Genomic DNA, 13,336 nt, shown 5'->3' with positions numbered 1-13,336 from the left:
CATACATAAAAATAATTGCAGAAAGTAGATAATAATAGCCTCAATAGCCTAACTGTAGGAGCGGTCGGAGTCATCACCGAGGGGTGGTGGTTCGAACCCCGCCATGTTGGTCTATTGTCGTACTCACTCCTAATACAGTCTTTCCCGACTGGTTGGAGGGAAATGGGAATATTGGTCATATTTAAAAAAGATATGGCAATTATTTAATAAAAATAATGGCGATAATTATTTTAAGTTTAAAGTTGTAACCTCATGACTCAATGTAGGCTACTAGCATTATAACAAATGTGCCTGTCACATACAGTGGTTGATTTTAGTGGCCATAAAAGTTGTTACTGCAACATGCGCTGTGATCATTTTATATTCTATATTTTTACTTCTTTTTTTAGTTTTTTTATTATTTATTTACAAACTAGCCCCTGTCTACAATCTCACCTGATGGTAAGTGATGATGCAGTCTAAGATGGAAGCGGGCTAATTTGTTAGGAGAAGGATAAAAATCCACACCCCTTTTGGTTTCTACACGACATCATACCGGAACGCTAAATCGCTTGGCGGTACGTCTTTGTCTTTAGGGTGGTAACTAACCGCAGCCTCCCACCAGCCAGACCTGGACCAATTAAGAAATTCTCAATTGGACTAGCTGGGGATCAAACCCAGGACCACCGTTTTGTAAATCCACCGCGCATACCACTGCGCCACGGAGGCTGGCACATATGGAATATTAATATGTACCTATGTACGTAGGTACTTATGTTGGTTTTCATTTTATTTCATTCATTATAAATAACTCCATTGTGTTTTACAATTATCAATTATTGTAGCTTACATTACATAATTACCTAATTATAAAACCATTTAGGTATAACTAATGTAATATAATTAAACTACCGTAAATAGACCCGCGACTTAATCCATTGGCTTGGTAGTAATTTAAACTAATATTAAAAACGCGAAAGAAAGTCTGTCTGTCTGTTTCACGGCTAAACCGCTGAGCCGATTAGTACAAAATTTAGAATAGAGATAAGGTGCACTTTGGAGCAGAACATAGGCTACTTTTACCCGGAATAATCCATCCAAAAAAACCGATTTTACGCTAACGAAGTTGCGGGCGTCCGCTAGTAGCATATAAAACTCTTTAAATGTTGAACGAATGTAGCATAGAAGTAGATTCTGGCTAGAAATAGCACAAAGGCTACTTTTTATTACTATATTGCTACGGGATCTACGCAGGTAAAACTGCAGACACAACTAGATTAAACTACAAAATATAATGTGTAAGTACTTTAGTTTCAAAAGAACTTAGAATTTTTCAACGAACGCTGAATTTTTACATTAGACTGCTGAAATGGATATTACAAGGTTACTTCGTATTGTATCGGGATCGGTTTTGGTTCACGTAGCTGGGAAAACTTGAGGAAATTGGAAATTGGTACGTTCCCTAACGATTTTGAATGCGGTTATGCTGGTAGAATGGCAAAATATGTGTATACTTTTTCCACTGCAAAGCATGTATTATTGAATTCATTTCCAATATTGAAGCATAAAATTTTGTCAATAAGAAATTTTATGACACAACATTTTATACTGAATCTAAAAACACAGAGTATGTGTTATAGAATTTGAAACCATTCAACCTTTTTCAAGCATTATAAACTACTCTGATGTTTAATGTAGTTTGACTGGGTGGTTTATACCACATTTGGTTATCTTTGTTTCATGGAAGACATAATACATTAATAAAGTAATCCAAACTAAAACCAAATCTCAAGTAGATTCTGCTAGTAATCGTATAATAGTGCGCAACTGTTCAGAAATACAATAATAATCCCTAAAGAAAAATGTAATAAACATTAAAACGGAGGATTTTACATATTACACTGAAAATGTAATATGTAAAATCCTCCGTTTTAATTTGATTCATTAATTTAGTTAGAGTGACGATTTTTATTTTAATTTATATCACAAATTGCTTTTTTCATTGAAAAATTCATTTCAAAGCTAATTTTATTAAAATGCTACGATGACACAGACAAACACAAAGACAGATACGATAAATAATACACAGTTTTTTACATCGGGGCTCAAAAACGAATATTATGATAAGCAAAGGTACGCCGTGTGCAAAATTCAGTTTATTTCTCCCTTCTCTTTGATTGCTCTAATCTTCGTACACGGCGAGACAATTAAGTTAATACTTTCAAATCTTTTGAGACCAAAGCAATTCAAACTCAAAATTTATTAACACATAATTCTATTTGGAAATACTGAAAAAGATAAAAGTGAAAAGAAAAATGAAAAATCGCTTTTTACGCCGGCCCATCTATCTAATAAACCTAATATTGGTTCGATACGCGCTCAAGAGGCGTGAAATGACGATCCGCTCCCTACCTCCTTAGGGGAGAACTTTCACCATTCAGCGTTGACCTCAGCTATTTTATGGCACAGTACATTATTACTGGGCGCTAAAACAGAATTCAAAAACTGATTGAGCTCTTTGTAAAATGGTATAAGACAGTGCAACTTGCTTGCGGTTGTGCACTGAAATGTTGTAAAATGTTAACTCTCCTTGTAACTTTTCGATAACAAGATTTTTATAGATATTAAACATTTGTGAATATTATTGTTCTGTAAACTTTTGTTACTTTCGCTAAAACTAAAAACAAACTGTCCTATTTGAATATTTTTTTATGGACCACCCTTTAGACAAAATCTAATTTGACAAATTTTGTATAGGAATCTCCACTTCCAATTAGATTCATTATATCCCATATAATGATTCAGAATCACTGGGTAATCAATCACATCGCCGGTCACGGTTATTGTCATTAATAAGTGTCTTGTTCTATTTGTGTGTAAATTTGTTGTGTTTATAATATTCAAGAACTATACAAAAATATGGTCAATGCATTTCGATGCACGAATCTCGTGTTATAATCGGAACTTTCTTTTTCAACTAATTATCACCATTATCTAATAATACTGCTAGATGTTCAAAAGTGCTTGTAAAGTAAGCCTAATTGAAATAAATAAACTTTACATTATTTTAATTTTATGTTTAAAATTCAAGTGGAAACATCGTGGTGTATTACTACACAAAAGTTTAGATTAGTATCTACTTATACAGGAAGAAAATTTTTTTAGTGCGGATATTTTTATATTTTGTACATAAACAAAATTTAATGATCACGTATTTTTTCTTTTTTTTTTTAACTCAAAAATAACATAATTATCGTTAGCTAAAGTTATTTACTTTTGAACAGAATTTTAGGTTCACCCTATTGTGCGTTTATTTTATTTTCGTTTGATACCTAAAGGACGTCACCAGATCACTTTTAAGCTGAATATATCTTGTTTAGTAATAATATGTACATTATTTTGTTATTTTAGAGACATAAATTAAAAAAAAAATTACATAAAATGTATCGAACTGTTTGTAGATTTATATTCTATTAATGATACAGAACCACGAAAAAAAATATCCGCACTAAAGACCGAATCACCCTGTATACATTACACAGAAACTAGATGTGTATTGTGGTAAGTTGATAAATAACTGCAGAGTACTAGATAAAATGCAATAGTAATCAAAGTAAATGGAGCAACTGTTCTATAAATATAAAGTATCTGCACTCAAAATTACAATTTTCGTCACAACTTCGATTACAAGTATTACAGGAATAACGGTAATAAATTGAAGGTGATAAACCGTTCCTGGAGATTCAGACCATTCTGCTATTAGTTACCCCGAAAGGCTATTATTTGTCTTAACTCAGCGAATTCCATCGATGACCGGAGAGTAACATTTTCAAATGAATTCCTTCCTTTTTCGGCTATAACAATTTGGATGTTTACACGTATTGTCCCATCCTTTAAGGTGGCCCTTGGAAACTATGCGCCAAATGGTGACAGTTTCGAGAGAGTTCCGCCAGCATGACATTTTGTACTGAATTCTGTTTTCCGAGACGTGGCTGGTATGGCACGTCTTTTGTTTTAAATTTTGTAATACATATTATAAAATATTAAAAAATAATAATTATAGAACTACGGAACCCTAAAAATCATCCCGTCACCGAGCTTTAATCAAAATGATACTTCTTTCACATATTTTTTTTATAAACAAAAAAAAACCGCAATAACATATGTCTATTTTTTAAGAATATTATTATTTATCTTCTAAAGTCAGGTGGGTCACAGAACTCCACGCGGTCGAATTCGCGTCAGCTTTTTTTAAATTAAAAGTGTGATCAAATAAATTGTTTTCATTTTTTAGTCTTCGCGCAAGATGCATTCAGTTTAGCACTCAGTAGAGCGTAATAAAGGAATTATATCACTATATAATTAATTGCCTCTCCTCCGTTTAATAAGACGAAGAATAACAGAGAATACCATTAATTAATGTGAAACGAAACATTTCTTTAGACAGGAATTATTTCTAAAAGGAAATATGTTTCAACGGTGCTGTAATTTTTAATTTGTTGCGAATTCTTGCAACTTTTATAAATTTAATAAACGATAACTTAACGTGATTCATGCATTTATATAGAGCAGTGATAGCCCAGTGGATATGACCTCTGCCTCCGATTCCGGAGGGTGTGGGTTCGAATCCGGTCCGGGGCATGCACCTTCAACTTTTCAGTTGTGTGCATTTTAAGAAATTAAATATCACGTATTTAACGGTGAACTAAAAACATTGTGAGGAAACCTGCATACCAGATAATTTTCTTAATTCTCTGCGTATATGAAGTCTGCCAATCCGCATTGGGCCAGCGTGGTGGACTATTGGCCTAATCCTTCTCATTCTGAGAGGAGACTCAAACTCAGCAGTGAGCCGAATATGGGTTGATAATGATGATATAGCAGAAGACATTTATTATTATTTAATTTACATGAAATATGGTTATTTTCGATCTAATCATAATTATTGTAACGGATATATTTGTCAATATTATTTTTCCCAAACACTTTTAATAATAAATGCTAACAACATTTTCGGGATAATCGAAGGGTCACGCTCTTTAGATGTTACCGTACCTACTGTAGAATGTTCAATGTGATTTTTTTGAGAAATTTGAAATTCTTGAATGTATAGTAAAACTTAGCTTTGGCACTTTTCTACATTCTATGGTTAAAATGATAAAAAGTCCTAGCAATAGGGATGAAAAGATTTTTTTTAATTGTACATGTATTTGTTACGCAAGTTTGTATAAGTAACAAGGTATCTGCGGTTATTACTTTTGGAACTACAAGAATATACAGGGACGTATTCAAAATAGGAGCATTCAAACAAAATTGCAAATATCTTTTTAATTATGCGTTTATGTTTACATCTTTGTTTTAAGTATTAATTAGTTAAAATTTACTTTATTTTCCGGAATATTTAAAAAAATAATATTATTCAAACCTAGTCATCCAGTAGAGTTAAAAACTTAACAAATCCCCATTGTATGGTTTATAACTCTACTTCAAGTTCTTTTAAGTACTTTCGGTCAATATCATCTCTACATTGAAATAGTCAGGAGCTGTGTTTCGCTTTAACTGTCAGGAAAGTTATCCAACTTGTCAATATTCTCAATATCTTACACGAATATTGTTGCGTTTCGCTATAAATAGGACCAGAATACAATTTCCGGTTGTTGTCAATTCTGATATTTATAATTTACTTCGATTTTAACCCTCGATGCAAAATAAGGGGATTTAATTGTTACGCTCCCTTCCCTTAACGGCCATAATTAATGTGCTTTGAGCATAATCCATAAGTCTGAAATAAAAGAAAGCTACTTACTGTGATCGTAAGTCCTTGGGTCGACTGTAGTGGTGGTAGGAGTCGTGGTATCATCGTCGTCATCGTACATTTCCGTGGTCGTTGTGGTCGACGTGGTGGTAGTGCGACGGCGGTTGCGTTGACGTTGCCTCTTCTTCTGCGGAGGGATCGTGCTACGTGGTATTGGGCCGGTGCGCTTTGGTGGGTCAGCTATGACTGATGTGACACTGTCAGGGCCTGGGTCAGCGAGGACCAGCGCCACCAGTGACACGGCCGCCAGCCGAATCACCAGTGGCGCTAATGACCACATCCTGCCTGAAACAAAGATTAATAAAGTTAATATGGTACTGAAAGTTCTAACTTTGATTCTACTCCTTCTCTAGCCCTTCGATACTTCTACTCTATCCCTACTCTAACACTAACCTACCTTTACAATACTTCTACCCTACCCCTATTTATACACACACACACCCACACAAACACACACAAATGTTAGGCTTGATAATATTTGTGTAGTGGTACGTATATATATTGTAATTCCAAATACAATCATTATAGAATACGAATAATTATTTCATTTACGTATAAAAGGGTAGGAAACATAAAGTGGGAAACTTATCGATTGAACGAAAAATATTTTCCTCTTTTTTAACATTGCATGACTTCTTGCACTTTAACCGTAAACCGTTTTTGTTTACTGTGACAAGGCACTATAAGGTTCCTGAACGTATTACTAGGATAATAGAAAAGTGTCTTTGGAAAAGGGTCGGAATGGCGATAAACCTTAGCTCTTCTTGTAGCGTCCTGGATTTTACGCGAGAAGGTGTCGACGTCGCTTCTGGCTTTTTCACTTATAAAATATAAGCTTTATCTTTTAAATGAAGTGAACTAAAAACATCAGAGTTAGAACATTTTATGATGTGTCCTTTTTTAGACGGTAAACGTAAAAAATCTTCTAACTCTAATAATTTTAACTCATAATTTAGAAAACATAAACTTAATTTGGTGTGCAGTATATCTATTAACTATCTCGTTGGTGAAGTGGTTAGTCTATAGGGCTTCAGAGCACGAGGTCCTGGGTTTTTAATTAAGGAAATTCTCTGGAGGAGCATGCCCCGGACCGGATTCGAACCCACACACTCCAGAATCGAAGGCAGAGGTCATATCCACTAGGCTATCACGGTTCTTATATAGATAGTGGTCGTTAATGAATTAAACATCATCACTAAGCCCGCTAACCCGTATCCCTCTCATAAGGACCTTTAAAAAATTATAATGATGATATATTAGTATTTATATATTGCAAAGAAGTCCAGAGTAATATAATAATAACTTTGCCAGTTATAACATCTCAGAATGCTCAGTTTGGTAGTTGGCGGTTAACGAAGTTTGACAAGCTCGCTATATATTTCATACAATTTAAATGCCGACTATAAATTCCTTATTGAGAAACATTAATTTATCGTTACTAAGTCGGGCTTCACAAACTGCGGGGGTACATTTTAGGGTTATATAATATAGAGAACGACGAACATTCAAGGCGCGGGCTTTGGGCTGTGTAGCGTTGCTTTATATAAAATATTACTAATATAGTTATGAGTATTACAATTATTTTAGAATTTAAACTATCGTGAGTGTTATTCATATTAATTGATTATGAAACACGGCTCCTACTCACGTGATATTAGGTCGGAGTATGCCCGACTAGTTTCGAACCCATACGGGGCCCTTAGTCATGAGCTGGTTCTTGCATCGCGGCACGATCCAAACTGACTAGTCGGGCATACTCCGACCTAATATCACGTGAGTTTTAGCCGTGTTTCATTACAATTATTTATACATAAAATATTATATACTACCCGATGCCCCGAAGTTTCGCCAGCATGGTTCACGTTCCAATGACTGATGGCGATAAAATATGTATAAATAACGTTGCTTTCTAATGGTAAAAGAATTTAAAAATTGGTTCAGTATATATCAGAGTTTACCCCATACAACACCACAAACTTTACCTTTTTTATATTAATAATTATATGATTTTTTAAAATTATTATGTTTGTTGTTATGGATATTAATAATCAATGAATTATTATTATCCATAAATGTTGTTATGGATATTAATAATCAATGAATTATTATTATCCATAACAACAAACATTATCCACAAACTGACCTCATTTATGATATAATACAGTATGCTGTAATACATTATAAATGAAGTCTGTTTGTTTTATTTTTGTCATATCAACTGGATCAAATATAAAATTTTTCATACATATAGGAAGTACAAAAAATAATGTATCCAAAAAAATGTCGTTTAGCGTTTTCTAGTTATTTATATTTATAGTGTTGAACGGACGTACTAAAACGTGAAAGTCTAAATTGGAATTTCATTTATGTGCCTCTCGGTGCGGAGACCCTGGGGCTGTTCGGGCTGGGGTTCCCAACCCTTTTTGAGGAGTTTAAAAAGGGTTATTAGGGTCGGTGACGGTGATTTTTTAAAATACATATTATTAGTCTAATTTCATGTAAAAAAATAATTTATTGCAAGTAGTCTCTGTTTACATTAATTAATAATTAATATGTAAATTAATAAATAATAATGTATTAAATATTTAAAATAAATTAAGAGTTCATTTAGTTTTAAATTTTTAAAAATTTATACCAATTTACTTTACATGTAATAAGTGTGAATGAAAGTAATACTAATTTAATGAATATTGATCCGGCTGATAAAATTCAAAATTCATTTATTTCAATAAGGTTTGGTTTACAAGGACTTTTGAAACGTCAAGTTATGTCATGATTTATTTTAATGGTGGTAAGTAAAGTCGAAAACTTATAATTATATATATATACGAGGGTTCCAAACGTGCCTTATATTATGAATATTATTTAAACGGGTACATACCACGATAGAACGAGATTTTATTATTGTATATCTTAAAACCTTTTCAAATAACAAGTTACTTTCAAACGTCGAACAAGTTATTTGCAAATTTTGGCGCACAAAATCAATTTGTATCGTTGTGTTTCCGGCTGGCTATAATAATTTGTGACTGTTATAGTCCCCACAGTCCACTCAATTTGCCAATCGATAGTTGACTAACTTTGACAATTGCTACCGTTGCTGAAATCTAAACACAAACTAATGTTTGAAATATGGGGAAATAAATTAAATTCGCTATTTTGAAAAATAAAGGCCGTGATAGCCCAGTGAATATGACCTCTGCCTCCGATTCCGGAGGGCGTGAGTTCGAATCCGGTACAGGGCATGCACCTTCAACATTTCAGTTGTATGCATTTTAAGAAATCAAACGGAAATCTTCGTGAGGAAACCATACCAGAGAATTTTCGTGTGTGAAGTCTGCCAATTCGCATTGGGCCAACGTGGTGGGCTATTGACCTGATTCCTCTTATTCTGAGAGAAGGCTCGAGCTGATCAGTCAGCCGAATATGGATTGATAATGAAATGAATGAATAAAATTTTTAAAAATGTCATTTCTGTACGGCATCGTCATACACATTTTAATCCCATGAATACTGCGGATTCTTTACAAAAGCCTTGTACATGAAGCTAGTCTAAAAACAGGCCTTATACATACGTTACTTTATTTAGCTGTTGTAAACTCTTCAAGATAAGTAAAGTAATACGAGTATAAAGATACTTCAAGGTAAGTAAAATAAAGATTAATTATGTAGGTACACTTTAAATATGGGAAATAATGTTGATTTAAATTGTGTCTAAGCCTCTATCAGTTGTAAGTTTCTCTTATTGATCCACCTCTGTGCAGTTGAGTTCAAACTATTCTTTGGTAAAGTTTTATATAAAGTGAGTGAACTATAACTATATGAATAATAGAGTAAAATAGAATATATAAATGCTTTAAATGAGTTTAATATTTAACCTTTTTTTTTTGAAAAAAACATACTGGAGATACTGATAAATTCAGACAACTTAATTGTCATTATTTATTATGACAAAATGTGTTTTTATGTGTTTTTTGACTTTTGACTGAATGAATCAATATAACATTTCATTTTAGATCATAATGCAAAGATCTTTTCGTTTATTTAGTTTTATTAACTCTAATCGAGATAAAGTATGTGAAATTTTGAACAAGCCCTACTCTGGTCACAAGGCAGCACCAACAGTTTCGAAAAAACCTGTGGACCCTAGAAGGATATTCAAAGTGTACAGGTTTGGTGGTATTGCTAGTAAAGAAAAGCCTCAAGTAATGAACTATGATCTAGACATCAGCACTTGTGGTAGAATGGTGTTAGATGCTTTAATAAAGTTAAAAGACATGGACCCAACACTAGTATTCAGACGTTCGTGTCGAGAAGGCATATGTGGCTCTTGTGCGATTAATCTCCAAGGAAGTAATTGCCTCGCTTGTATTACGGCTATACCGCCTGACAAGACTATTAATATATATCCGATACCGCACATGTACGTAATAAGAGATCTGGTTGTGGATATGACACACTTCTTTGAAGTTTATAATAACCTGCGTCCTTATCTTGTTCGGCGTGATGCAGGGCCTTTGGGGAAATTCCAGTACGCACAAAGCATTCAAGATAATGCGAAATTAGTGGGTCTCTATGAATGCGTACTCTGCGCGTGTTGCTCTACGGCATGCCCCAGTTATTGGTGGAATGGTCGACGATTTTATGGCCCCGCTAGTTTACTGCACGCTTACCGATGGATAGTAGACTCTCGGGATGAGGATACTGAACAGAGATTATTCGAATTGAGGGATGACTTTAGGGCATTCCGATGTCACACTATTTTGAACTGTACGCTTGCGTGTCCAAAAGGATTGCATCCCGGTTTTGTTATAGCGAAACTAAAGAGATTGATTGCTGGTTTGGACAAGAAACCTCCGCCAGAAATTGACACCATGAAGTTTTCATCCAGCGGATCATAGTCATGTGGATGTTAAAGTTTATTATTATTGATCAAATAAACTTAAGAAATTTCAAATTTTTTTGTGTTTTGAATTTTAATGTCTGCGGTAGTTTAGCTCACTTATAATTCATATCAGTTGATTTGCAAATTCGTAAATATGATTCTTTTACTTAATTATTTTAAGAACGTGACACCCGAGTTTTTGTCTGCTCTCTTTGGTTTTTAATTTTTGTTAATACATGGTAATCGTTTTTAATTTTTAGATTCGTAACAGAAGTTAGATTATTTATTATCTAGTGAATACATGACAAATGTCGCTTATTTCCATAGTTGCTACTATACAAACAAATTTTGTCCTAAATTAAAAAAAAAACTTGTTTGTTCCATATCGTTCTATTGTTTTGTTCTTATTTTTTTGTAATCCACCCTTATATAAAAGCTAATAGAACAATAAAAACACGAGTATTCAAATAGATAGGTTTTTATATGAATTAACAAGTCCTACCTAAGAATAAAAAAAAAATTTTGTTCTAAAACGCAATTAGCTGTACAGATGCAAAAGCTCCACTAATAACAAGATCAATGAAACAATTTTAAAGGCATAATAGCAAATTTTCCGTCGTTTTCAGGAATTCGTTTCTCGGACTGAGACATCAAAAGTTGAATGTAAAAGTCGTCCATGCGGTTAAGCCACAGTGACAGACATTGGAGCTCAATAAGTTTTTCAGTGCCTGCCGTGCCAGGATACCCCTTTTTCAATTTATGACCTTACCGTGCATTTGAATAACTTTATCATAAAAATAGGGCGTTCTGTGGCCAGAAACTTCGGCAATAAAATGCAAATGGTGACATTTGTGACGTTTCTATGTATTTAATGTTTTGTTTTAGCTTCTGGTTACTAGCGCTGATGATAGATATGCAACCTTTTGCATAGTACCGACCAAATTTTAGCATCATCACATTATGTTTTTTTTAATTAGTTTTAGTTACTACTACTAGCAACGGTCCAGTTTGGTAGGTCCAATCGAGAAAGAGGTGAACCGCCGAATCCAGTTCGGTTGGCAGCCTTCGGGTAATTCCGCGACATCATTACGTTCAAAATTCCTCAGGGCTTGAAGACAAAGGTCTTTAAATAGTGCGTGTTGCCAGTGACGACTTACAGATCCAAAACTTGGTAGCTAACTATAGGCGTTATTGCCTACTTGCTACTTCTACTTGTCAAGAAGATGCATATTCACTCTTGTTTTAATATAACCCACTTTGAATTAACCCATTTAATATAAACCACATATTGAAACGATAATCATTTCTTTTTCGATGAAAATCCTAGGTGTCATAAAAAAATAACTATGATGAAAGCTGTATGGAAGTCTTCGAGTTTATCGCGGATAGACAGAACGGAGGATGTGTTTTATAGTAGTAATACTAGCAGATGCCACGAAGTTTCACTTGTGTAGTTATATGGATGTACGCGAATAATATATACCCTATGTTCATCGTGTGGGATTGCAATGGTGAAATATTTTTTCAAATCAGTCCAGTGATTTCAGAGTGGTGGTACAAACAAACAAACATATCTTTTCTTTTTATAACACTAATAAACCTAGATGTATAAATATTAGTTATTTGTGTATTTCTCCTTAAGTTCACCGTCTTTCGTCCCTAATATGTTACAAAATGAAATACTAATTTATACTGCGCCGTAAAAAAGAGGAATTTTTAATTTAACGGTAGACGTAAAACGCAAAATGAAATATAAAATGTAACCGTAAGAAATCTTTGGTATATTTTGAAGTTTAGTTTAATTAAATTTCACAATGAGAAACGGTGATGCGGACAATAGCCCATCTACAAAATACTAACAGTAATTTGGTAGACGTATATTTGAGGTCAAGTTTGTACATTATAATAAACAAGTGAAATATAAAAACTATTTACGTAAAAAATGCCCCTCCCTCAGATTAACCGTTGATTCCCTCCTATTAATGTTTATTCGAGCTGTGATAGCCCAGTGGATATGATCTCGTCCTCCGATTCTGGAGGGTGTGGGTTTGAATCCGGTCGGGGGCATGCACCTCCAACTTTTTCAGTTGTGTGTATTTTAAGAAATTAAATATCACATGTCTCAAGACGTTGAAGGAAAAACATCGTGAGGAAACCTGCACACCAGAGAATTTTCATAATTCTCTGCGTGTGTGAAGTCTGCCAATCCGTATTGAGCCAGCGTGATGGACTATTGGCCTAACCATTTCATTCTGAGAGGAGCTCGAGCTCAGCAGTGAGCCGAATATGGGTTGATAATGAATGTTTATTATATTTTAATTATTTTCTTAACTTTATTATCAGCTCTAATATCTGTATGTATGTAAGACTCGTATATATAATATATCTATCCGCTTCACTGTAAGTACAGTGAGTAACAAAACATTGAAAAAGATTAAAGAGAAGCCAAGAGATAATTAAAACCCTGGAACAAAGAATCAGGTGACACGAGTTAAGGAAATTCAATTTCAGTAAGTTTTGGAAGACACTCAGCAAATGGTCGATTAAATTTAAATACGGCCCGTAACCTTTATGTAAACTGAGTAACATTTTCGAAGTTTAGTAATTACCGTTTTAAATATTGCCTGAAAATGAGAGCGATGTTCTGCAAAGTTCGG

General features: G+C 33.9%; 2 protein-coding genes across 2 annotated transcripts in view; one reads left to right on the top strand and one right to left on the bottom strand.

The window, feature by feature from the left end:
• LOC112050910 (epithelial discoidin domain-containing receptor 1-like) overlaps positions 1-13,336 on the bottom strand; it is a gene marked incomplete in the record, with an annotated part of 206,879 nt that overhangs the window by 96,537 nt on the left and 97,006 nt on the right. The window contains 1 exon segment of the mRNA XM_052890627.1: positions 5,786-6,079. Coding sequence (XP_052746587.1) covers positions 5,786-6,074 — 289 coding nt within the window.
• Positions 9,817-10,695, top strand: LOC112057102 (succinate dehydrogenase [ubiquinone] iron-sulfur subunit-like). The gene has a single exon (XM_024097626.1). It carries the CDS (start codon positions 9,817-9,819, stop codon positions 10,693-10,695), a length of 879 nt encoding a protein of 292 aa, XP_023953394.1.

This window comes from Bicyclus anynana, chromosome Z, assembly GCF_947172395.1.
Source record: "Bicyclus anynana chromosome Z, ilBicAnyn1.1, whole genome shotgun sequence".
In the NCBI taxonomy this organism is placed as follows: Eukaryota; Metazoa; Arthropoda; class Insecta; order Lepidoptera; family Nymphalidae; genus Bicyclus; species Bicyclus anynana.
Note: the sequence above shows the minus strand (reverse complement) of the source record. Positions and strands in the feature narration are given on the sequence as shown.